Source organism: Vanessa cardui, chromosome 18, assembly GCF_905220365.1.
Source record: "Vanessa cardui chromosome 18, ilVanCard2.1, whole genome shotgun sequence".
NCBI lineage: Eukaryota > Metazoa > Arthropoda > Insecta > Lepidoptera > Nymphalidae > Vanessa > Vanessa cardui.
The window spans coordinates 9,338,122-9,363,450 of NC_061140.1; the positions used below are offsets into that span (position 1 = coordinate 9,338,122).

At 34.0% G+C, this 25,329-nt stretch overlaps 2 protein-coding genes across 5 annotated transcripts in view; one reads left to right on the forward strand and one right to left on the reverse strand.

Annotated features, from left to right (window-relative positions):
- The first annotated feature begins 241 nt into the window (after window positions 1-241).
- On the forward strand, window positions 242-12,246 carry LOC124537625 (ankyrin repeat and LEM domain-containing protein 1-like). The gene is made up of 7 exons (XM_047114517.1): window positions 242-555; window positions 644-805; window positions 955-1,187; window positions 7,398-8,190; window positions 8,640-8,860; window positions 9,678-9,938; window positions 10,526-12,246. Exons 1-7 carry the CDS (start codon window positions 494-496, stop codon window positions 10,885-10,887), a joined length of 2,094 nt encoding a protein of 697 aa, XP_046970473.1. The 5' UTR covers window positions 242-493; the 3' UTR covers window positions 10,888-12,246.
- A 1,200-nt stretch (window positions 12,247-13,446) lies between these two features.
- LOC124537624 (zinc finger protein 608-like) overlaps window positions 13,447-25,329 on the reverse strand; it is a 90,927-nt gene continuing 79,044 nt past the window's right edge. For 3 of the 4 annotated variants that reach the window (XM_047114513.1, XM_047114514.1, XM_047114515.1), the window contains 8 exons: window positions 18,895-18,982; window positions 18,003-18,732; window positions 17,494-17,703; window positions 16,744-16,854; window positions 16,294-16,616; window positions 15,725-15,878; window positions 14,819-15,296; window positions 13,447-14,448 (listed from right to left, as the gene is read on the reverse strand). In XM_047114513.1, the coding sequence (XP_046970469.1) occupies window positions 14,387-14,448; window positions 14,819-15,296; window positions 15,725-15,878; window positions 16,294-16,616; window positions 16,744-16,854; window positions 17,494-17,703; window positions 18,003-18,732; window positions 18,895-18,982 (2,156 nt within the window). In that variant the 3' untranslated portion in view covers window positions 13,447-14,386. Of the gene's footprint in view, window positions 14,581-14,818; window positions 15,297-15,724; window positions 15,879-16,293; window positions 16,617-16,743; window positions 16,855-17,493; window positions 17,704-18,002; window positions 18,733-18,894; window positions 18,983-25,329 lie in introns of all 4 variants that reach the window. The other variant, XM_047114516.1, reaches the window with a different exon arrangement.

The window sequence follows — 25,329 nt, forward strand, 5'->3', positions numbered from 1 at the left end:
AAACAGTGTTCAGTTCTACGGCCAAGTAGTACGTGAGGTCAAATTGTTGTTGTAGTAAAATATTTGAAAATAAATCTTTTAAAAACATATATAGTATATTAAGACAATATAGTCAAATAATTATACTAATATAATGCAATAAATTTAAGTTTTTAGTTTTTATGATTCTTGTTACTAACAAGAAAACAACAACTAACTTGCATGAAACGGAACGCAGTGAACTTACAAACATAAACAAAGAATCGTCTCGCGTGACTGACGTTAATTTAAAAGTTACACTAAAAAACAAACGAAAATGTGAGCACAGTGTTTTTCGGTTATTTTTATGTTATTAATTTATTTTATCAGATATCATAACTATTAGATTATAAATGACATTGGATTTCGTAATCTAAAAATAAAAGTGATAGCGCGACAGGAAATCCCGCAGGAAATGAAGACATACAAGTCGCGAGCTCGCAGACTTTTAATTTAGTTTCCATTTGCGAAAATCATGGGTACCACGTATAGAGAGTTGTTTAAACTCTACGACTTAATTCAAAGTGGAGATGCGGGGTATTTATTAGTTTTAAATAATAATTATAACATATAATATTAGTGGATTTTTTAGTAATATTTTAATATTGTTCCTATACATTTGCAGATCAGTGGAACGTTTTTTAAACGATAATTCTGTAGATTTAAATTTGATTTTGCCATGTAAAGGCATTGGAGTGTTACATTTAGCTGTTGGTATAGAAAACCTAGATAAGTCTAGAGAATGCACAGAAATTATTTTAAAGCATGGGGGAGATCCAAACTTAAGGTAAATAATATTTAAAACTATCAAATTATTATCTTTAATTTCACAATTGAATCAAAAAATTTTAATTTTCAATAAATATAAAATAAAAATCCTACAAAATTTTTATCTAATTACAATCAAAGATTTTCTAATGTTATAAAAAATTTTAGCAATGATGATGGAGTAACACCCGTTCACATAGCTGCAATATGGGGTAAAGTTGACAATTTGAAGCTGCTATTGGGGTGTGGAGGGGATCCATCCAGGTGCGATTTGGATGGCATCTCAGCGTTTGACTATGCCGTGAGAGAACAACAATGGGAGGTCTATGACTATCTCCACAATGTTGTCGACCTAAGTGATGACTCCATTGGATCCCAATGTGCATATACTCTGGATTTAGGTAAGTCATATAAATTTGTTATTGAATTACATAACATTATAAAATTGCCTTCAAATTTCATAAAATATTATGCAACAGGAAAATAAATACATTAGTCAGAGAAGGTAAGATATCATAATAACCAGTTTTATCAATTGTTAATAAGAAAGCTTGAACAAAATGGCATCTTAAATTATATATAACTACATATAATTAAAAAAGTTGTTCAATTATTTTAAAACAGGTTTAATTGTAAGATTTAAAAAAAAAAAAAAACAAAATTAAAAATAGAAGTCTAAATTTTGTTCAAATATTTAAAAACAAAACAACAGTAACAAAACTGTCCGGCTGTTGTTTTTAAGCCTCATTTCCTAATAAGGAGAGGATGTAATACACAGGTAGAGCATGTGCTGAATTATAAATAGGAATTAGTTAAAGAAAATTTGGTGGTGCTTGCCGTTTTATAGTTTAGTGATAATCTTTGTGTAAATTTACTATTACATATGCAGCTACAAAAATAAACAAGAAATATAAAACATAACAATAGATAAAAAAATTACATCACATGGAATCAAGTCATACCACAACATACCTTCTTCATGTCAACTCGTGAGCCATTTTACACTTAACAGTTGAAACTCAAGCGGCTTTGGGTTCTGATGTAATTTCTATGAAAAATAACGACTATAGTAGTCACTCTTTTCTGACTATACATAGACTACATCTGGCATGAAAATCAAATAGGACACTTTTTAGTATCTGTTTAATTCTCATCTCAATAAAAATTCTATATGATCTATCTTTACATATTTTTGGGTTCGGTTAATAATAAAATAGAATTTTTATTTAACTGTACCCTATACTAATGCAAATATGTTGGCGTATTAAAATATAAAAAAGTAATTTGAATATTTCATTTCATTATCATAATTATTTTATTATATTCCATAGTATAAAACAAAATCACTCTCTGTAGGGACAGAGAGTGATTTTGTTTTATACTATTATTTATTGTTTCATACTTAGATCTTTAAAATTACACAACGGATTATGATGCGGTTTTTTTTTTAATAGATAAAGTGATTCGAGAGGAAGTTTTTTGTATATAATTCATGTACAATATAGTAAGGAAACAAGAAAAAATATGTATTTAGTATCAGCATTGCACCCGTGCGAAGTCGGGTCGGGTCACTAGTTACCTATAAAATATATTTTCGTAATAACTGTGGGAGGTGATATATAGTAAAGGTTATTTTAAAATTGACGCAGGTCAATCCGTGGGAGGATAATAGTTAACTTTATTGCCAGTATCCGCCTACATTACGATTATACTTTTCCGAAGTAAACATTAGCAAGCGGAAGTTATAGATCTTCGTATTAATAAAAAAAAACGCTTTCTAATTCCATTGACAATAAAAACAAAAAAAAAATGATCTAGATATTGCCAATACATTTTTTAAGAGTTCTAAAACTGTTTTCAAATATTTTTTTTTTTTATAATTGGATAAAAAAATTGCAAAGGTAATATTCTTAGAACTTACCTTAATTCTATTATTTTATTATAAAACGAAATTATAAAAAGTGCGACTTAAATTGCTTTACAGTGAATGGGAATTTCTTAATTACATAAATTAGTCTTATTTGAAACGGAGTTAAATGAGTGGGTGTCTTATTGAATTTAAGTAACTTAACCTTTTTCACCATGATCTCAATCTTAATATCACAAACATCTGCCGTCGCAAGCTGCACCGGCACCGGCTCCATGCATATGACGAGCAGGTTTTCTTACGACTGCCATTAATTTAAGCATCTGCCACAACATCTTTAACATACTATTTATGTTATTGTATATATTATTATTGTTTTAATCAATCGATTCATTTATTTTTAAATTGTAATCGTCAGTTTGTAAGAATGATTGCATAACATTTAGTCATTACACTTATTTCTTGTTAGGCAAAGAAAAAGCTACTACCGGCTTATTAAAAGAAAAAGAAATTATTTTTAGGCGAAGAGACGGAAAAAAAAATTGACAACACTTTATTTTTGGAATTTATTTGCTCATCAATGTGACAAGAAAATAGTTAGGGCGCATTATTTTTACTCCTATAGTTCGACATCGTTATTAACTTACTAATTGCTTTAATTTATTGTATATATTATATTTTTAATTTTACATGCTATTATTAATAACACAGGTTTGAACGCTTTCTAGACCCCTATGTATAGCCATAATCCATGTTCACGTAAAAAATTTCTACCTAAAATTGGGTAACGGTGTGACTATATTTTAATTTAACATCACTTAAGTTACTCCTGGAATACCTAAATCATAATTAATCTCCTATTCCACGTATACATAATAAAAAAAAACAACTTCAACTTCTGAAGTCTTTATCTTCTCGAAATTTAATTTGATATGGGCCGGTATTTTCCTAGAAATAGCAATAAAATCATGTTACCATGACTTTAATGAGATGACGAACTAGCAGACTCGTATAAATTAATACAAATAACATTCTACGGTTTCGTAGGGTTACATATCATGTAACAGTACATTATTATCACTTTATATATTCTACAGTTCTATGTTTCCTTGGTACATCGAATCGTATACGCTACGCGAATTAATTAAAATAAAAAGCGTCACTAACTAATTAAATGCGTTTTGTTTATACAATGAAAAACTACAAAAACCTATTATTATAAATTAAATGTAAAAATAATTAACAATTAACCTACAACGAAACCAATATCAAATAACAAGGAAAATACGAATATTTATTTGCTGCATATAATAAATTAGTAGGTAGGTACATATATAGAAACAGTATTTTAATTAATTTTAATGTATCTTCGCATCTAATTATGATATTGAGGTATTAGGGGGATAGTAATCAAACTTGTGCGGTGGTCTCTTTTGGAGTAGCCGGCCCGAATGAAATAAAAAAATCGTCATCATTATTATAATTAAACAATACTTTTTTACATTTCAATAATTTGTTCTAAAATATAAGATAACCTTTTTTGCAATGATAAGCTGGTGTAATGTGCCTGATGTTAAGGGGTCACCCATAGAAACATCGGAGTCGTAGAAATGTTAATCATCCTTACATCGCCAATACGCCACCAATCATGGGAACTAAGATGTTATGCCTCATTTGTCTAAACAACAATACTAAGTACTGTTTGGCGATATAATACTGCGGCTTATTCATGATTTCCTTGTAAGAACCTGTGTGATAAATATACAGTACTGGATACATTCCTGTATTGTCACAACAACAACAGTTAATTTTCGAGCCTATTGATTGAGCTTAGTTTTACGTTGAAATAGTTTAGCTTAAATACTTAACAGACAGACAGAAATTTCACATAATTTATGTATTGATATTATTAAAGATAAACAAAATGATGATGACGATATCTATTTAGGTCATGTTGGCTATTCTTAACAGGCACTGCTCATCTGCGCAGGAGACATTATGTGCATGTGTGCGACGAAAGCGAAAAGTGCGTATTATTCTCTTAAGTCTCGAAATCTGATGGATGGGACTGAAATTACTCTCACACCTACAGTCGTATAACTTAGAGCTGTAGTGTCATTAAAGCATAAATTTAAACATTACCGTTCATTCTCAATACATATTTTCTGATGTTGCATGCTTGAAGAAATGTATATGAATTGGGAACAAAGTACGAGAAGAAACTTTTTACTTTTATTTCTGAATTGCATGGAGAACTGTTGCTATATTTAAAAAATGTAAAGGATCTTAAGTGTGCAAAATTATTATGCAATGTTAAATTCTTATACAATAGTACATCATATATGTCAAACAGAGAGCACACAAACAGTCAACCCCCATTTTAAACCCTTAAAGGATAAATATGATAAAATAATATCCTATTCCGAGACTCAAAATATTTCCACATCAATAAAATCTCGTATCGGAGATCACGTTGCAGCTTTTTAATCGTTCGGTGTTTGTCAAATAAGGCAAAATCCTAAAACCTAACGGATTAAAGTTTCCTTCGTTTTATAACGATAAATGCTAAGTTTAAATATTTTATCTGAGAGCTTATATGTATGATCTGAAAATATATATTAGGTTGGGGAAAAAGTCTTTTCGCATATAGTATGTATGAACTTGTAATAAAATATCTCTGGCTATACCATTTGTATCTGGCTGGTTTTGGTATCATTAAAAAGTTTTAATTTTAAAGAAGGCACTTCCAAATTCAAATTAGGAATTTGTGTGATTTTCATTTGTTTTTGTTGTTGTTAAAATGAGTGAATCTAAAGAAGAAATTCGATACATTTTAAAATTTTACTATAAAAAAGGTAAAAATGCAACTCAAGCCGCGAAAAAAAATTGTGATGTTTATGGACCTAATGCAGTATCTGTGAGAGTAGCGCAAGTTTGGTTTAAGCGTTTTCAAGCCGGAAATTTTGATATCAAAGATGCATCTCGCTGTGGTCGCCCTGTTACGGACAAAATTGATATCATTTTCGAAAAAGTGGAGCAAAATCGGCATATTAGTAGTTACGATGTAGCTGAAGAACTGGCAATTGACCACAAAACGGTTTTGACTCATTTGAATAAAGCTGGGTACACAAAAAAGCTCGATATATGGGTGCCTCATGAACTCACTGAAAGAAACCTAATGAACCGTGTACTCATTTGTGATTCTTTATTACGACGTAATGAAACCGAACCATTTTTGAAGAAACTGGTGATGAAAAGTGGATCACATACGACAAGAACGTGCGAAAAAGATCGTGGTCAAAGGCCGGTCAAGCTTCACAGACTGTGGCAAAACCCGGATTAACTCGCAACAAGGTAATGCTGTGTGTATGGTGGGATTGGAAGGGCATCATTCATTATGAGCTGTTACTGCCCGGCAGGACCATCGATTCAGAACTGTATTGCAAACAATTGATGAGATTGAAGCAAAAAATTGAGAGAAAGCGGTCAGAATTGATCAACAGAAGGGGTGTGGTTTTTCACCATGACAACGCTAGACCTTACACATCTTTAGCCACTCAACAAAAATTACGAGATTTGGCTGGGAGGTATTAAGGCATCCGCCGTATAGTCCTGACCTTGCAACTTCAGATTTTTATCTGTTTCGGTCTCTGCAGAATTCCTTAGGCAGTGTCAGGTTAACATCACGGGAGGACTGCCAAAACCACTTGCCGCAGTTTTTCGATCAGAAGCCCCAAAATTTTTACAGCAATGGGATCATGTCACTACCAACAAGATGTCAAAAAGTTATGGAACAAAACGGCACCTACATACTTTAGTCAAATGTAAATAAACTATAAAAAAAACTTTTTGAATTTTCATATAAAATACGAAGAAACTTTTTCCCCAACCTATTATCAATATGAAACTTTTCGTCTGGGATTTTCTTTCAAGAATTAATCAAAAATGCCTTTGGCGTCGAAAAAGTTAACCAAAATTGTCCCGTGTGTGTTCCACGACCCAAAGCTTAAGGTCAGACTTAACATTCATCGTTTTCATGTAATCCTGTCATTTTAATCTGTTATACATTGTAGTAAGTCCTCGAGATGTTGATATTTTTACGTGATTTTTGCGAAATTGTCAAAGTCGACGCGCATACTGTATGACCTTCAGGGAATACTGTCGGACAGTTTTAGGACAAGTTTTGCAACCTTGAACCTTTTTGACTATTAAAACGTCACCATCCTGTGTGACTTAATCACCTAACTATTTACACACTACCTTAGTATAGTATCTCAGTTCAAAGAACATTATACTTCTAGTACTCAAAGTTACAATACAAACTTATTTACTAAGACATAATAATTTCTAAGGACAAGAATATATCTTGTATTTCATATATTTTTTGTATGAGTACCTATAACGGATATAAATAACGACAGCTGACTCTCACATACATTTTTTTACAATCTTTACGCGAATGAATTTAAACATATGGATTAATACTAAAAATAACTTTATTTATCGTGTGGTTTGTATTTGAAAATATATTTGATTGTGGAATAATATTTCTTTAACTTTTAGCCGATTTTTTAAAACAACGGTGAAATTAGAACACAATAATAAGTACTTAGCTATAATAATGCAACCACTGTGTTACTGTTTTTTAATATTCAAAATACATAATATTTTAATAATTGACAATGAAATCGACATATATGGTGTCCTATTTCATGTACTTTAATATTGTAATCATTATTTCCAGAGCGAATACGAGTGACTACAGACCAAATGGTCGCTGAATATGAACCAGTTGACGAAAACAGATTGAACAATGCAACAGTCAGCAGAAAATCCGAGATGATTCGTGACTGGTGTGATCAGAATAGTTTAGTTATTAACAAACTGTACCCGACGATACTCGGGGAGACTTGTCTCCTTGAAAACGAATCGGAGCCCTGGCGGAACTCTCACTTCAGACAAACCTTCGACGACACAAATAACAATTTAGACGAGACTACAAATACTTTTAAGACTTGTTTAACGAAGAGGAGTGTGGAAATAAGTGGCATACGAGCGATAGAACAAACAATTGATAAAACCAGATTATCATGCCATTGCACAAATGACGTCATACGACGCGGTAGTGTGTACGAGAATTTCTCTCTACCTGGCTCACCGAACAGCATTATCCACAGGAATTACAACAACAAGACAAGTTTGAAGAAATGCAAGAATCATTCAATTAATTCGACTAATGACTTAGTTAAGTCAACTCACACTCAAAGTCAATCGACTGATGAATCACAGGTTAATTTAGATAGGGTATTGGCTGTGGCGCAGAATAAAACAAATGAATGGCTGTCTTCGTGTAGCGATATCTGCGGGGAGGATGTTAAATTAGGCACAAATACCAGGAGATCATCAGCGAGCAGCGGTGTTAGTAGCAACTTCTCTGGGAGTATAGTGTTAGCGAATGTGCAAGAGGAATATAAATACGAAGATAAGGAAGAAGACGTTGTTCTCATTGAAAGGCGGCTACTCATCACCTCTGTTGTGTGAGTACATGTTATATGTATAGAGATAGCTTGTTATGACCTTGGCTTTATTAAAACATACTAATCTTTATGCATGTCCAGTGGTTAGAACGCGTGCATCTTAACCGATGATTGCGGGTTCAAACCCAGGCAAGCACCGCTAATTTATGTGCTTAACTGGTCTTTATAATTCATCTCGTGCTCAGCGGTGAAGGAAAACATCGTGAGGAAACCTGCATGTGACAAATTTCATAGAAATTCTGCCACATGTGTATTCCACCAACCTGCATTGGAACAGCGTGGTGGAATATGTTCCAAAACCTTCTCCTCAAAGGGAGAGGAGGCCTTTAGCCCAGCTGTGGGATATTACAGGCTGTTGTTGTTGTTGTTATGCATTTCAAATCATACTTTATTCAAAGTGATTATTTTCAAAAGAATATTTTTTTGATTGTACATAATTTTTTTTTCAGACTTCCCGTCGAAGAAACAGCCGAAACACCAGATCAGACAACTCTATCCGTGGCCTCGTCGCTCCCTTCCTCAATGGAGTATGATAACAACACACTTAGGGCTGAGCTCGTCCGCTTAGGTTTCAATCCAGGTCCTATACAAGAAAACACTAAGATGTTATACTTGAAGAAGCTTCAAGCTTTAAAAAAGAACCCTATTGTCGTCCAACGTGATAATAAAAGTAAGTATTTAAATATTTTCAAGTTGTTATGAATCAATACTCAGTATAGAGTGTCTCATTATAATAATCTTTTATGATTAAAAAAATGCGCTATATATATAAAATTAAAAGTTACTAAATAAGATATTATGATACCTTGTAAAACAATTCATTATATTTAATTTATTGTACTAATTTTATTGTGTTCAACTGAAAGCATATAATCAAAAAGAAACATCTAGTTAGGTCATGATAGTTCATAGTTGCAAAATTACTATTTATTTAGTTAATTGTTACTTTTTTGAATACTTATAAAAAAAATAATAATAAATGCCAATTATTTAAGCCTGGTAACGGACAAGTCTGCGGAGCTTTATACAAATACAAATTTAATAAAAATAAATTAAACTTATTTTGGAATTGTGATGATCTTTCCTCGTATCTATAAAATTATTAAGTACAATTTTGTTAAAAAAAAAATTAATAATAATGCAATAACACCTTGTCATATTCACCAATGACCAAAGAGTATAAAATAATTTTGGTTTATGTTGATGGCAGTGTCAAAACTGACAATCTATTTTTTAGGGTTTTTAATATAGGTATATATTATATATTTATAATTTATTTTTATTATGATACTGGACAAATTCACTCGAGTGATATCAACAAAAAGAATTTATAAAAGTAATTCTTTCAACTATTCAGACTTGTTCTCCATATTAAATTTTATCAATTAATTTTCCGTTACAATAATTACCACATGGAATTGTATATGTATATTAAATATCTTTTTATAGTATGTTACTGTATGAATAATAAATCTTTAAATTTTTAGCATATAGTGTGGAACTAGAAAAATCACTCAGAAGTGACGACTGGATACAAAATCTGTCCCCATATATCGAACTAGAAAACATAGCAAAGTCGGATTTCTCGAAACTAGACAAAAAATGGCGGGAAGGCAACGCGAAAACGTCTTTTACATACCTACTGCTTGACCCGAGAGTGACAGCTAACCTGCCCGCCAAAGCTGGGAGGCAAAACCCTTATTTGTCTTGGAATACTTTCATAAATTCTATCTTTTATGTTGGAAAAGGTGTGTTAATTGTTGTTGTTATATAGTTTGCATTTTAGATTTTATTTTTTAATTTTTACTTTTTATTCTCTTGATGATAGCTTTGTGCTAGCCCAACTCGCATCATATATTAATGAGATGGTGGTACGTACCCAGCGGTTCGGTTCAAAGCGTGAATGGCCCAGTATAACTACAAGCACAAGAGACATAATAACTTAGTTATCAAACTTTGTTTAGCATTGGGGATTTGAGGATTTTTTAAAATTTATTTCGTTGTAAAAGTCTCTAGGCGGTGGTGACCACTTACCATAGGGCCCCATTATCAATTTTCCCTTTCACATATTTCTTAAAAAATATAGCATATAGATTTTAATTTATTAATTTTAGTTATTGTTAGTTTGAATGTAAGGTTTAAAACAATAATCGTTTCAAAATATTTGCATTTGTTTTTATGCTTGCAATGGCCGGTACGTAAGAAGAATAGAGCACGAAAATTATTTGAATGGCCTGAACAAATAAGTCACGAGAGGTTATTGAACCCGGAAATTTCATCGCCAAAGACAATTTAGCCTTGACTAAAACCAGTAATATTGTTTTTTTTTCTTCAGGTAAACGATCCAGACCGTATTCTCACTTATATCAAGCGCTGATTCTTTGGAAGAAAAATTTCAAACAGTCGGGTGATAAAAAAGTCCAACACATCCTTGACATATGGTCCGACAAAGTGGGGGTTATATGTCTGCACGTATTTCAAAACGTTATTCCCGCCGAAGCGTACACGTACGAAGCCGCCATGATTGATGTCATTGGCCTTCCAAATTTGAAAAATTTAAAAACTGGTAATTACTACGGCGTCGCTTCATCATGGCCGCACAGGGAACGCCGCATGCTAGGCTTGTATCTTTTATATAAAGCAATGCTTATATTTCTTTGCGAAGGAGAAAGGCAATTGAGACCTGACGATATATAGACTGATATTTAATTCTTACTTTTAATTAATATTTATAAATATTTTTAGCTACCTAATAAACAGAAACCTGAATAGACCAAATACTACAAGCAGGGTTTGCATTCGTAAATTAACAGTGAAACGGATATCGCAAAAAATATAAATACTATCACATGGTCGTACTTCGATCAAATTTTTGGGCACATTTATACTTTGCCTTAAAACTGATACTATAATTCGTATATAGTATATAAATACTATGGTATTTTAAATTATGTAAATACTAAACAAATGTATATACATTTTCGATGTCTAGTTTTTTTGCATATAGTTTCAAAATCTTAGAGTTATGCAACAGTGTGAGGAGATATTTTCAGACGTTTTTTTATAATTAATTATTAATCAATGAAAATGTATTCCTAAGACGTAACATTATAGTTAATATTTGGACGAATTTATTACATAAGCCACGGTAAGCATAAACATTACACACCTTATAATAACAGTATTAATATAGAATGATAAATCCTCCTGACGCTTACTAAAACTCAATTTAGTTTTATAAAATCTTAATTGTTAAATTTTTCATTAAACTCGACATTGGCGAAATGTTATGCACGCAACTACAATACACGCCATTATAGAACTAATTATAAAATATGACTAACACGTAACGCCTGCAGATATGACATATCCAGATATATTTTATGAAATAAATATGAAAGTAAAATAAATGAAAACATAAGTTTCGTTAGTTAAATAAAAAATATTAAATATTGTGTTAATAGATATAGCTATGTAGTATATAGTATACGCACTATCGAGAGCGGGTTCAGCGGGAGCGTGACCCCATAAGAAAGCGTCAATGTCGGGCGTCACGGCATATTACGTGCGCCGGTGTTGTTCCCCAAACGCCGACACTCTATAGATTCCCATCAACAAGTATTCCGCTCATGGAAACATTATTTAAGCGTAACCTTTTATACCATTAACAATCTTGCCAAACCTATTGTTTTGTACCTTTTTATGCTAACAAATATTAGCCAAAGATGACTATGACTGTATTCATAATATTGTATTTTTACATTGATATTTCTTATAAAATTTGTACACTATTCTTAGTTACAATTCAATCAGTATTTTTTTAATTTAATGTATTACCTTTATGTACTAATAATGATTTTCGTATTTTATTATGTTACCACGTATTTTCTAAATTAAATTATTCCCCTAAGTTATCGATTTAAGATCTCAAAATTATCTGTAATTTGTACACTTAATGTCTCTCTCTCTTAAAAATAAAATTAATGTATTCTTACTTTGAAATTTTAACCTACTAACAACATTGTTCCTAGTCAATTTACATTATGCATAATTATAACATTTTTTATATAATGTATGTTTATTTAGGAGCTAAGGAAATAAAACATTATTAAGAAATAATTTATCTTTATTATTCCTTTTTTCAACGTCTCGAATTCTTTTCTAAGAAATCAAAGTTGGCTTTACTTACATCGAAAAAATACACAAATAATATATCGATACATTATAATACAACAATGTGTTGCATACCAAGTCACTGGTACGATACAAAATAATGAAAGCGTAATGAGCCGCGACTTCGCGTCGATTGATATAAAATAATTTTCAGTCTATCAACGCACTAGCGCTATACAAAAAAACATTTAGCGTGCTTTTGTTATTATGTACATACAAAATAAACACTATGGATCCACTTTTATCTTTTAGCAAAACCTAAACAATGTTTGCTGCAGTTTCTTATAAAAATAGAAGTTCGAATTCGAATATTAATTAAACATGCCCAAATAATGTTCGTCTTTCGAAACTAATAAACTTTAATCCAGAAATTTATATTATATTACCAATAATGCCCTTGGATATTTTGTACATTAATCTTTCTAAATATACCTCAAGTTAAAATGTTTAATTATACAATTTCTATATATTGCAAGGAGTTTAAATTATTATGAAAATATAATCTTAGGCTCAACTGAAGTTTTGGAAAAAAAATAAGTTTTTCATTGAGAAACACTAAACGATAAATCTTAAAATCGATGTTTAAAATTCTTCATAGAATTTTATTTACTAAATGAAAACACTTAGGCCCCACAATTTATACAAATCTCAGTTTTAATTTCTGAAACAGGTACACGCGTACATTGACTAACCTCTTTAAACAATACAGAGTCACTACATATAATATTTGTCATCTATGTGTTACAGAGGTCCACTACTTATGTTGAAATGCGATCAATCGACGTGCCTCTTTCATTCGACTAAAAATACACTCGGATAATTACTTAAAATACATTTACACTTAATGTGCTGACACTAGAACAACGATCGGTTTAATCTGTTACAGATAGGAAACATTGAAATGCAAACACAATACAGGACAGCAGCCGCATCAAGACTTTCGACTGGAAGACTATTCTTTGTTAAAATCAATACATTCGTGTCCTATCAAATATTAAGATAACACAAAAATTAAGTTACATTAATCAAAATACAGCTTTTAACTAACAGTGCAGTACAGAAAGTTATGGAAACGCTAATCCCTTGTATTTGTGAATATCGGACTATGAGATTTTTTTTTTTAATAATATTTATCTTAAAAGCCAGACATACATACGCACAGCGATATTCAAAACACTCCACAATTCTATAGAATGCTCTCTACATTATAAATAGTCGCTTCTCGCTAGTACCGAGACAGAATACGATTTGTGCACGCTACGACTCATGTTATGTTGATCACATTGATGCCTTTAAACTTACACTATATTACTTAAATTAAATATCGAATAATCTTAAGTTTACAACTAGATACGGTCGATTTTGTTTTGTTGGAATGCTCTTTCATAAATAAAGATCTTAGTACACTGTATTCAAGATATAATTTTACGGGGCTTCAATCATCAGTACAATGCCCAGGATAAACAGAGAATTCGATTTTTTTTTATATTACAATATTGATCAACATACTGGACACTAACAATAGTCATGTAATTTACAGATAACGCTAATATGTACAGAACTAGTTTGTGCTTTCACTAGTTAATTACAAAACGAAAACATCTCAATGTGGAGACCGTTAAAGTCCAATATCCAATGTCCCTCCAACATTTACACGTTCACAACGACCACAGCGAAGTCCTCGAAACCACAACACACTTCAACTAAAACTCAGGTAACTATTAGTTCACATTCTATAACATTCAAAGCGCACGTCACATACACGTTTGTGGGTAATGCGAGATCACAGTGTTTGATTATGGCTACAGGCATAGAGATAAAATCGATTCACTTTTCAGTTCACAGTTCGTTAGTATTCAATAATCTCACTAGAGTCACAGTTTGTCACATCCGGTTAGTTTCGTTTGTCGATTTCCGATCGATCGAAACGTCGATTTCTCACTAGGGTCTATTTTTGGTCGACTCGCCGCTCGGAGTCGACGAAACGTTAGAGGCCGCTTCTGCACTTATCGTTAGCGGTTACTCATTTGGGCGGAGTCGGAAACGAGTTGACGACCGCCTGCGTACTCGCCAGAACGGCTGCCGCTGGAACACATAATCTTCTATTAAAGTCTCTCTCTGTTAGTAACTCTCAATATCCCGAATGACATCTTTCTATTGGGGAACGTTACACTTGCGCGGGGCTCGGCCGCTTTTCAGCCGAATGCTATCGCGCCCCTGCAACCAATGACACGTCAACATTAGCGGCGAGCAGTTGGGGCGGGAGAAAGATGTATTCGAGAAAAATGCAATTGAATTTCTATACAAATTGTTATATATAGTTCGGGGTACAGAAAATAATAATGGTAATGTAGGAGTATTCATGCACAAATGGATATATAAGAGCAAAAGAACAAGTATAAGCAAATAAATGAGGAATCTGAAACGTTAGGTAGCGGTCAGGTGGGCAACGCACCAGGGTAGGGCGGCGGGTAGAGCGGGTAGCCGAGGCCCACGTGCGTGTGGTGGTGCGTGTGCACGTGGCGCTGCGGCGGCGGCGAGCGCGGCGCCTCCTTGGGCGGCTCGGGGCGCGGCGGCTTGCCCTGCGGCGACTTGGCGTGCTCCTGCAGCTCGTGTATCTTGTGCGGCGCGGCGTGCGGCGGGTGCGCGCCGTGCGGCCCGTACGCGTACTGCGCGCCGTGGCCGGGCAGCAGCTCCAACTTGGCGGGCGCGCCGGGCCGCGACAGGTCCTCGGGCGCGTGGTAGCGCGGCACGGTCCAGCCGCCGCCGAAGCCGCCCACGAGCATGGGGCTCAGCGGCGCGCGGTACACCGGGTCGAAGGGCAGCGCGCCGTAGTGCGGCGGCTGCATGTACGGCGGCAGGTAGTACTGCGACGTCGGCGGCGGCGGCGGGCCCTGGGTCTCGGTCGTCGGCTTCTGACCCTCCTGCTTCACCTGAAAGGATTAAAAAAAAATCAAAATCAAAGTATACTTTATTCAAGTGGGCTTTTACAAGCACTTTTGAATCGTCATTTAACAATTAAGTGAACCACCGGTTCGGAAAGTAGATTCTACCGAGAAGAACCGGTAGGAAACTCAGTTGTTACTCTTTTTCAACATTTAAAAAAATACAGTCATGTTAGTTAATTTTTAAGTTAATACAATTATTAAATTAATATATCCTATATATACATATATATAGGATATATATATATATATGTATATATATATAAATAAATACATATATGTATAGATATAGAAATACATGTATATATAGATAAATACGGTTACCGATCATGGTGAACGTACCATAGTATTATCAACATAATTTGCACACTATGTGCGAAAAATCTACTCGTGGTCCCAACCAGCTCCAGCCATACCTTAACTTCCTCTTTGGGCTTGTCGTCTTTGTCCTTGGGCTTATGCGCGGGCTGTGGCCGCGGACCGCCGCCCCCCGCTGACGCTCCCGGCGGGCCCCCCACCTGCTTCCCATCACCGCCTTCTTTGCGACGCTGCTCGAGGCTCATATAATATCTGTAATATACAACGTCATAATCAATCATTAAAATTACACAGAAGTTCTAGAAATACAAAATTAGATAGAAGTTGTCTTAGATTATCGCGATTATTACACATTGAAATAAAACTAGTTTTAACGGATTTAAATCGCGTATATTAATTATTTTTATCATCCCGACGTTTCGAGCACTTTACAGCGTTCGTGGTCACGGGTAGGCTGAGGTGACATTTGTCTATTTGAAGTACAAAAGAAATATTATTTACAACTACCGTCAAAGATTTCTTAATTGGTATCTTGAGTTTCAATAGATATAAGTTATCTACACGTAGTCGTGATTCATATATTTATCATAATATTTAAGACGTGAATATATTAGTTGAGTATGACATTCGTGTTCATGGATGAAATAGCTGTAGAAAGGCAACAAACCTTCTCAATTCCTCTTCTCTGGCGTGCGGTGGTCTCTGGAAGGCGTAGGGTCCCATTTGCGCTTTCATCTCTATACTTTCCTTCAAAATCTGGTGATTTTCATTCGGTCTAGATGGATCCTTGCCATCCGCGGATCTGGACTGTTTGCTCTTATCTAAAGGACTTGGAGTGGTTTTGGAACGATCTGACTCCTTGGATTTGTCATCTACGGGTGCCCCAGGCGGGGGTCCCGCTTCCACGTTGTAGGGAAAATTTGGAACGTAGTTGTACGGGTAGAAGTGAGGTGGAAGAACTTTCTGAGGGCCCCCTTCTGGTTTTCCGTCCTAGAAAAATAAACAAATTAAAATATTCATTCAAGAAATAAAATTATAATCATTAATATATATCAAAATTGAATTTTAGGGTAACACATCTTGTTAATTGGGACACATTGGGAGTTTTCAAAATTACCTTGAGGTCAGTCTTCGGATCTCCTTTGGAGAGGTCTTCCTTGCCTTTATCGCTGGGCGGAGGGGCGCTGGCTGGATGCGCGGGCGGCAAGTATGGCGGCTGACCATAATACTGTATTAACAAAGGTATTTATGTCATTAATCTAGTATAAAATTAGGTGCATGGTTTATTTATGGTCTGTGTAACTAATAAATTGCTTTGCATTTTTTCAACATGTATATTCTTTGTTTTTGACAGTTTATAACAGTGCAATTATGTCTGACAGTTATGGCTATTTATGATCATATTAATCAATGAATAACATTAATTATTAAAGTCCCAATTAATTTTTACTAAGACTATATTTTACATCTATCTTCTATTAGATAATACAAAAATAAGATGTTCTTAACTTTGTGAAGTCATTATTAAATAAAATTATAATCTCTATGTAGATTTTTTGTGAATATTTGACAAATTGTAGGTATGTACCATTAGTGTATGCCCAATGATATTGCAGGACAACTACACTTAGAAAAGGGTACAGAAAAGTTTTAGTATTTTTATAATAAGCAGCATTCAGTTGAGAGTAAATTTTAAATATTAAAACGTATATTAACGTAACTAGTTTTAGTTCATATGTGTATATATTTAAGCATTTAATGTTATTAATTCTTATGTTAATAAATATATGGTATACTAATATTATAAATTTTATGGTAGACGTATTTAATTATATATATGATAAGATGGTATGGCTTATAATTTTACCTGATGATACACAGGGAAAGGTCGATGACCGGCGTCAGCATCAGCGGCGCCCTCTGTCGGAGCCGCGTCATCGGATATGTCAGAATAGGCCGGGGAACGAACTCCGGGCGTAGGGGACCGTCTCGCGCGTCGCTTGCCTGGCGACTCGTCAGGTGGGGACTCCGTCGATTTTCGCTCTTCCGATGGCATCAATGCTGACCGAGGCTTAACCTGCAATGTATCGTAAAGTATTCGCTTAAAAATTAATAATAAAACGCGTTATAGCTTATCGCATTTATGGAATCGACGTAGTGTGAAAGTTGCATGCAAATGGATTTTACCGCCTACGGAATAATTTTGCTAGTGGGCTTTGTTCCGTATATCAATCACATAAAATTGAATCATTAATGTGTGGTCTCACTAATAGTTCAAGTACAAATAATTCCTAACAAAATACTACTAGAGGAATGTATTTATTACAATATTGTTCATTCTTAATAGAACATGAATATTCAAATGAAATTTCGTACCTTGAATTGTGTCAGCTGTGTCGTCGGTTGTAATGTGGGGAGAGATTCGGGGGGAGGGGTGGCGGGTGCGGGCGGAGTGGGAGGGCGTTCTGCTTGCGGCTGCGGCTCCGGAGTCGTCGCGAATTCTTCGAATCGAGGTTGCGGCGGAGACTCCACTGCGTCTGTTTTCTCCGGAGATTTTTCAGGTGACTTATCACTTTTTTCCTCCGGTGATTTCGTAGGAGTTGGCGACTTGACTGGAGTGGCGGGCGTCGCGGGTTCCGAGGGTGGCCGTGCCGGAGACGCCGGCTCGACTGTCGGTTCCTCTAATTCGGAACTAGAGCCGTCTTTATCGTCTTCATCTGGTGATCCGTGCGCGTGCGATCGGTGGTACTTCAAACCGTTCGCGTGCTTGTACTTTTTCGAGCAGTTGGGCTCTGGGCATTCCAGTAAAACTGGGTCTGGTGGAGGCGACGACGGAGTAGGAGGTGGGCGTTTTGTTTTAGGAGTAGGAGGACGCTCTTCCGCATCAGAGTTGCGTTTTCTTTTGGAGTCCGGTCTGGGAGGCGTAAATGGAGTCGGAGAAGGTAGCGCTCGGCGACCCTTAGCTCCGCCATTTCGCAGCTTACTATGTACAGAGGACCGAGTCTCCGTGAAGTTTGTCATGTCAGTGGGTGCGGCTCCTCGACCGCGTTTAGCTCGCCCCTTAGGCGTCCGGGCATCCAACTCCTCGGTTGGGGAATCGCAAAATCTGAAGGAAAAAACGTTATTTGATTATTGTACATTCGTATTTTGATTCCAATCTAGCAGATAATTCTAAAATTTTGTTTTATTATATATTAAAATTATGAAATGTATGGTAATGAATTTATCGATATAATCGTCGACTGATCGATTACTACTAATTACTGACCTCGGCGGCGCCCAATCATGTCGGGTGCAGTCCAATAACGTTCCGACGTAAGTCTTCCCTCGCCACGTTACATTCACGACTAACACGCCTGTAAAAACAAAATGCATTAAGGTAACACTAACATGAACAGATTATTATTAGTGTCGAAACTTTTGTATTCAAATTGGGGTCGACAAGGGCAAAATGGATGCAGTTGAGTTATTGGCGAAGCGATCCAATTTGTCACGAGGGCGCTGATTTGCATAGAGTGCGAGGGGCGCGGGGGGCGCGAGGGGCGCGCGGCGCGGCGTGCGGCGTGCCCGGCGCTCCAGGAACGTGACTTTAGCCGCATATTTAGAAACGCTCGCGTTACCCTAAACCACCCTCGCTTATCACGCTTGCGTGCTAACTTATGCAAATTTAATTAATCAATTTAATCCCGTTCTCCACGGCTCGTATAAAACTTTCCACCAGTTTATATGCTGTTTTTACGTTTTATATAAACGACTTTAACGTTTTTTATTCAGCGAGCCCGTACTTAGTGAGCGTGCTAATCCATTTGTCCGCAAAACTTATTCGAGTGTAGAATAAACAAATTGCGATGAAAATAGGGGTAGCCGCCAGTCCCTTTTTAATCCCCAGTGGAGCTATTTATCCACACGGGTTATAAAAATACATTTTCAAATATGTTCTGGAGAGGTTTTGTATGACTAAGATATTAAACTACATACTACCAAAAACAGATTATAATAAGAAGCATTCACTACGGATTAGAGTACTTAATTGTAAAATCAAACAAACATCTAAACACAAACACGACACAACATGAGCACATTACCATGACGCTGGTATAAATCAGAGGAATGATAAACAGATGAGGTCGCTCGGTAGCCGGCTCATGCGATGTCTCAATAATTCTCTTTCAACATTTATTGTTCCTCAAAACAATGGACACATAAAGCATTTCTCTATAAGCCATTAGCATTATAAGAGCGAGTTATTGTACTAAGTGGATCAATGGCCGCGAAGATAGATGAATTAAATTGTCAGCACGATTTAACGATAAATAGTATCAAGTTTTGTTAATGACACGTTTATACACAAATATATATCAGAAATAATAAATGTTTATCTTTCTTTATATGTTTTAGATAAAAAGTATGTAAATATGTATAAAATAGTTTTCCATATAATCATGTACATAATATACAAATGTGTATAAGTGAAATCTAAGTGAAACCTTTATATATTGATAGTGACAGTAGAATAAGGGTCAAACAAAAAAACTTATTTATTACTTGTCGTCTTCCAGGCAGAACGTATAATATACATATATATAAAATTGTATTTAACTAACATAACTTTGTATTTGAAATGTTGAAAAAGAGTAACTGCTGAATATTTTACCAGGTCTGTTCAGTAGTTTGTTAAATGACGGATAAAAAGTGCTTGAAAAAGCCTACTTGAATAAAGTATATTTGGATTTTTATTTTTGATTAGTTAAATGACATTTTGTGATTGTCCCCTTTGCTGAGCAAAAACCTCCTCTACTTTTGAGGTTTGGAGGATATTCCACCTCATTACTCTAACGCCGGGTCGGTTTTCTCGGGGTGTTTACCCTCCCTGCCGATCTCAACATGACTTATAGACGTAATTTAGCTTAAATTTGTTTGTTAAAATTCACGTGATTTGTAAGGCAAATTAAATATTAAATTAATGAGTATTAAATATAAATAAATATAAATATTGTCATCACATAAACTACTCTGATCCCAATGTAAGTAGCGATAGCATTTGTGTTATGGAAAATCAGATGTAGCGACGGTACCACAAACACTCGAATTTTCTACATCGGCTCGGCTGGGAGTCGAACCCGGGACCTCGGAGTGGCGTGGCGAAAACCGGTGTACTCACTTCTCGACCACGGAGGTCGTCAAATTAACGCTTGACATATAAGAGTTATATAGATACGTTTTTATTCGTACACAAAGTTTATTTTCTTTAATACAAGTCGACGGGCGCGCTGTACGTGCCTGTGGCGCATCTTCTATTGTTTTGATTGGCTTTGTTTTTGATGTGGCTGCATGTTTTTGTTTTCAGGCATAAACACAAACGAAACATTAGTACTTTGTAAAATTTTAATTGGACATGCGCAAATTAAAATCAAAACAATTGAATTGCATATGATAGTTATTTTGTTTAGAATAGAAATACATGTAAAAATCTATTGTTTGAAATGAAAGTAAATAAAATTTATTGTGTTTTGAAATAACTATTTTTAAAAATAAAGTATTCTATTTTTGTTTTGCATACCTTCACTACTCTTGCTAAGGTTGACTGATATATGAAGACTTTTATTACTAAGAAGACTATCTTTCTAACAATATATTTTTTTGTGTTACTTACAAAAGTGATAAATAAATTGCTATGATTATATTATAGGACACGCCTCGTCGGTCTTTACTTAATTTAATATCAATAATTTACTAATAAAATATCTAATTCCAAAAGTCATATAAATATTTAACACGTTCCTCAGTAACTAAATGCTTAATCTACGTAAAATACCCATATATTTATTTTATTTTTAGTAACAAAAATATTTTAATATACCAATCGGTACAGTGAATCATTGTGTATCAAAATTACGTTTTTTACGTTACTTTTTCGATACATTTATCTCGGATATATGTATCGAATATCTATCTGGTCTGACTATGATAGCAAAAAATAATAGTTTTTTTTTTTGTACACGCAATGCGGTAAAATTACACAACGCTTTAGGATATTCCTTCAAAATATGTCTTTGTATACGTATTGATCGAAGAAAGGACTAAGGACGCTAACTCACGTTATTCATAATAATTTAATATTACTCTAAATAATAATAAAGTTTTTAGGTTTGTTTTATTAAATGTACTTGAACAGAAATATTGTTTCCCCAAACTTTCATCATTATGGAGACCGACTGTATTGACTTTATTTTACTTCGTTCTTGTTATTTTAAAAAGCAACTAAACTTTCGAAGAGGGTAAGTACCAGGATAGCAGGAATATTAAAAAGTGGGCAGATGGAGATTTCAAACTCAGGAAATCGTCGAGCGCGCCTCACTTTTATTATTTAGGGGTGGATTTAGCTTGTAAATGGTTAATATGGGCGACCGGTCACGGAAAAGTTAAATTAGACGTCCGGCCTTTTTGTTTGCGTGTGTCCACTTCGATTTTGTACGCTTGTCACTAATGGATATAGGCCTCTGCGGACCGAAGTTATTATTATATCATTATCTTTGAGCATTTAACTAACTAGATACAATATGCCATATTGATATGAAACAAACATTTTAAATGTTGACTTTTTAAAAACGTATTAGACTAAATCGCAAAGTAGGAGTACTTCTTATAACAGTGAACAATAATTTACATATTTGGTTAATTAAGTTCAATAGCAACAATCATTGTCAATAGCAATATAAGTTTTGAGAACGTTTACTATTGAATAATTTCATTGCATTCATTTTTTTTTTGAATTAGCCATTCATTCATACAAAGCGCCGTCTACTAACTAATGTATCCTGATTGAGATCGCTGTGGCCATACCAGGAGAGCAGAGCGCTGAAATAGGTTCATTTAGGTTGCTAATTACCCCGGGCCGTAATCAACTGACTAATGGTTGTCGAGCTCTCGGTCGTGCAAGCACGTTTTTCCACTTCGTCTTTCCTTTGATATCCGTGTAATCGTTGCATAATATAGATTCATTTTTAATTTACTAAGTTTATAGAATAAATTTGTATATTTTTTCCATAAATCCGTATAAGTTCGGCTCCGAAATAAATAACTTTAGTCATTTATTTCAGAGCCGAATTAAAAAGAACAAACAAAGAACTTTAGTCATTTGATCAATAACCTAATGTTTATTAGGTATACGGAGTATTTTATAAATATTGAATAATATTAACGAAACCACGATCGTATTCAAACATAAATATTAATATTTTATTTGTACGATATAAATAACACAGATTGTTTTGAGTAAATAAAAACTTATTTTCATTTTACAAGCTTATATTTTCACATGAAACCAATAAACGTACGTAAAGTTTGTTTTTCTCAGGATAGAACGAAATATTCTCACGAGTCGATGTCGGTTGGACCGAACAAATTTAAGATAAGTTTATTCACCGTTGTTTCTCCTGTGGGCGGCGGCTCTAATCAGACCTGACCGCAGCCATTGTTCTCACCCATACAAACAACGCTCCGAGCATTCGTTTACACCCATTCAACGCAAAGCAAACTTTGTGCTCTTAAAAGCTTGTCGACGGAGTTAATTAAAATTACCGTCCGGACCCACTTTACGCCGCCGATATGAAGTCATATGATAACAAAAACGACTCTTTTATCTGTCCGCATATTTTAATTGTATCATTCTTCGAATTCATAGTTCAAGCTTATTTTTAAACAATTTCTATAAATATATTTTACTACTAAATATTGTCTGTATAACCTAAATGGTAGGTTGTTGTAATTGACTATATTTACATAAAGAGAAAATCAAGTACCTACTTACGAAGGTAAATTATTTTTAAATTCATTTTTAATTTATTCAATTAGCGTAGTAGTTTTTTATTTCAAAACAAAATCACGGATACAAACGCTATGGAGCTTTAAAATTAACGAGTCATTTTACGCAGTCGAATCTAAGTTATAATTATGGTATAGTTTATTGGTGCGTTATTTAACTAAATACTGGTAATTAAACCACAGGAAATCAGTCATTAATAAAAAAAGTTAGGTATTCGTAAAAAGAACAATATGGCGATATATTTATAATGCTCATTTAAATAGATGGAAATTAATGACATCAGGTATTCCTTTTTTAAATAAACCCAAAGAAGCACTTTTGAATTGTCGTGTTATAGAATCTCATATTTAATTAAATGAAAAGCTATCGCCGATCAAGGATTAGATTCTACCGAGAAGACTGGACAAGAAACTCAGTAGTTCTCTATTCTACCAATTGCTTATTAAACAAAACAATGAGTCAATTTATAAACTAAATTTAAAATGTAGAGACATTAAGCTGAGTAACCAAAACAAATACGTGTACATAACGAGTAAAACGCTTTCAGGTAAAATATGAAGGCAGTTCCACGAAACGTAAGTCTTCAGTATTTAATTTCCCTAAGCCCCTCTGGTATTAACCCAAAATAAATAAGCTGGAAGGGCGTGAATTTCCCCTCCGTCCAAGTGGATAAATTTGGAAGTGCCGGGCAGATGTTGATTTATTGTCGAGTTTTATAATAATTATTCGTAACGCTGAGGGAGATGTATTGTGTTTCTAATAGCATAATATACAACAAGGTGAATAAGATTTAATTGATTTTAATAATTCACAGCAAATTGGCCTCTATTGTATTCGTGGACGTATCAAAATTGTACACCCGCGTGGGATGTATTAACAGCGTGTTTTTTCTAGTGATAGACGGTTGTGTATCATGGATGGATATTAGCGGGATGAGAAATAGCTCATCGAATAATAGATAAATGGAATGTAACATATTATCGTGGATATTTTGTTATATTATATCGTTTTGTTCTCATATTTTAAAACACAAACATGTTTACTGTGACTTATCTATGATTGATTATGTATCAATCAGATAAGTAATGTACTACAAGTCACATAATAAGTATGGTATGTAAGTTAGTTTGATATTTCTAATAATAATTGAAATATTTCATGGCAATTTTTTAAGTCTTTTCTATCATCTATCATTATATCAATAAATTGCATAACTCTCGAATTTAGTTATACATATAGACAACGTAAATATTTTAAATGAACATGGTTATTTTTATTACTAAAGTTATTAATTTCGGGATATTTATCTTATTTTTTATTTTTATTTTTGATTCACGAGACTCGTGAACAAGACATTCGTAGATAATGTCGAAATATCGAGCTCCACCGGATAAAAATAAAAAAACATGGTAAATATCCCGAAATTAATAACTTTAGTAACATAAATATTATATCCAAAATTTGTATAGTCAATTGTAAAATATATTAGTTTTGCACTCTCTTTCGTTGAGACAAATAACAGCACAAAGCACAGACGAAGAAATCATTTAGCTCATGTGTTTGATTGTATCTCATTATTAAAAAATATAGATATATAAACCAATGCGACGTTGTAAAGGAACGAAAACATCAAAACTATTGTTGATAATCAAAATTATAATATGTTTAAATAAATGTATGTATTTTTTGTTTAGTACAAATGTATGAAAGGTGATTATTTAATAATTTGATAGGTGTATCTTTTTTAAAATATTCTATTTTAATAGTTACTAAGTTTGCGTAATTCAAACAATGAAACTATATTGTAACTTATTAAAAAATGAGTACTAGAACACGAACAAAAATGTATATGTTTTCTATGTTCTATTTAATAAAATT

Excerpts from the sequence above, each read along its gene's own strand:
- LOC124537625 (XM_047114517.1), top strand. The coding sequence starts at position 494 with ATGGGTACCACGTATAGAGAGTTGTTTAAACTCTACGACTTAATTCAA. Across the intron at positions 556-643 it reads ATTCAAAGTGGAGATGCGGG|ATCAGTGGAACGTTTTTTAA; the intron begins GTATTTATTAGT and ends ATACATTTGCAG. Across the intron at positions 8,191-8,639 it reads CTACTCATCACCTCTGTTGT|ACTTCCCGTCGAAGAAACAG; the intron begins GTGAGTACATGT and ends TTTTTTTTTCAG.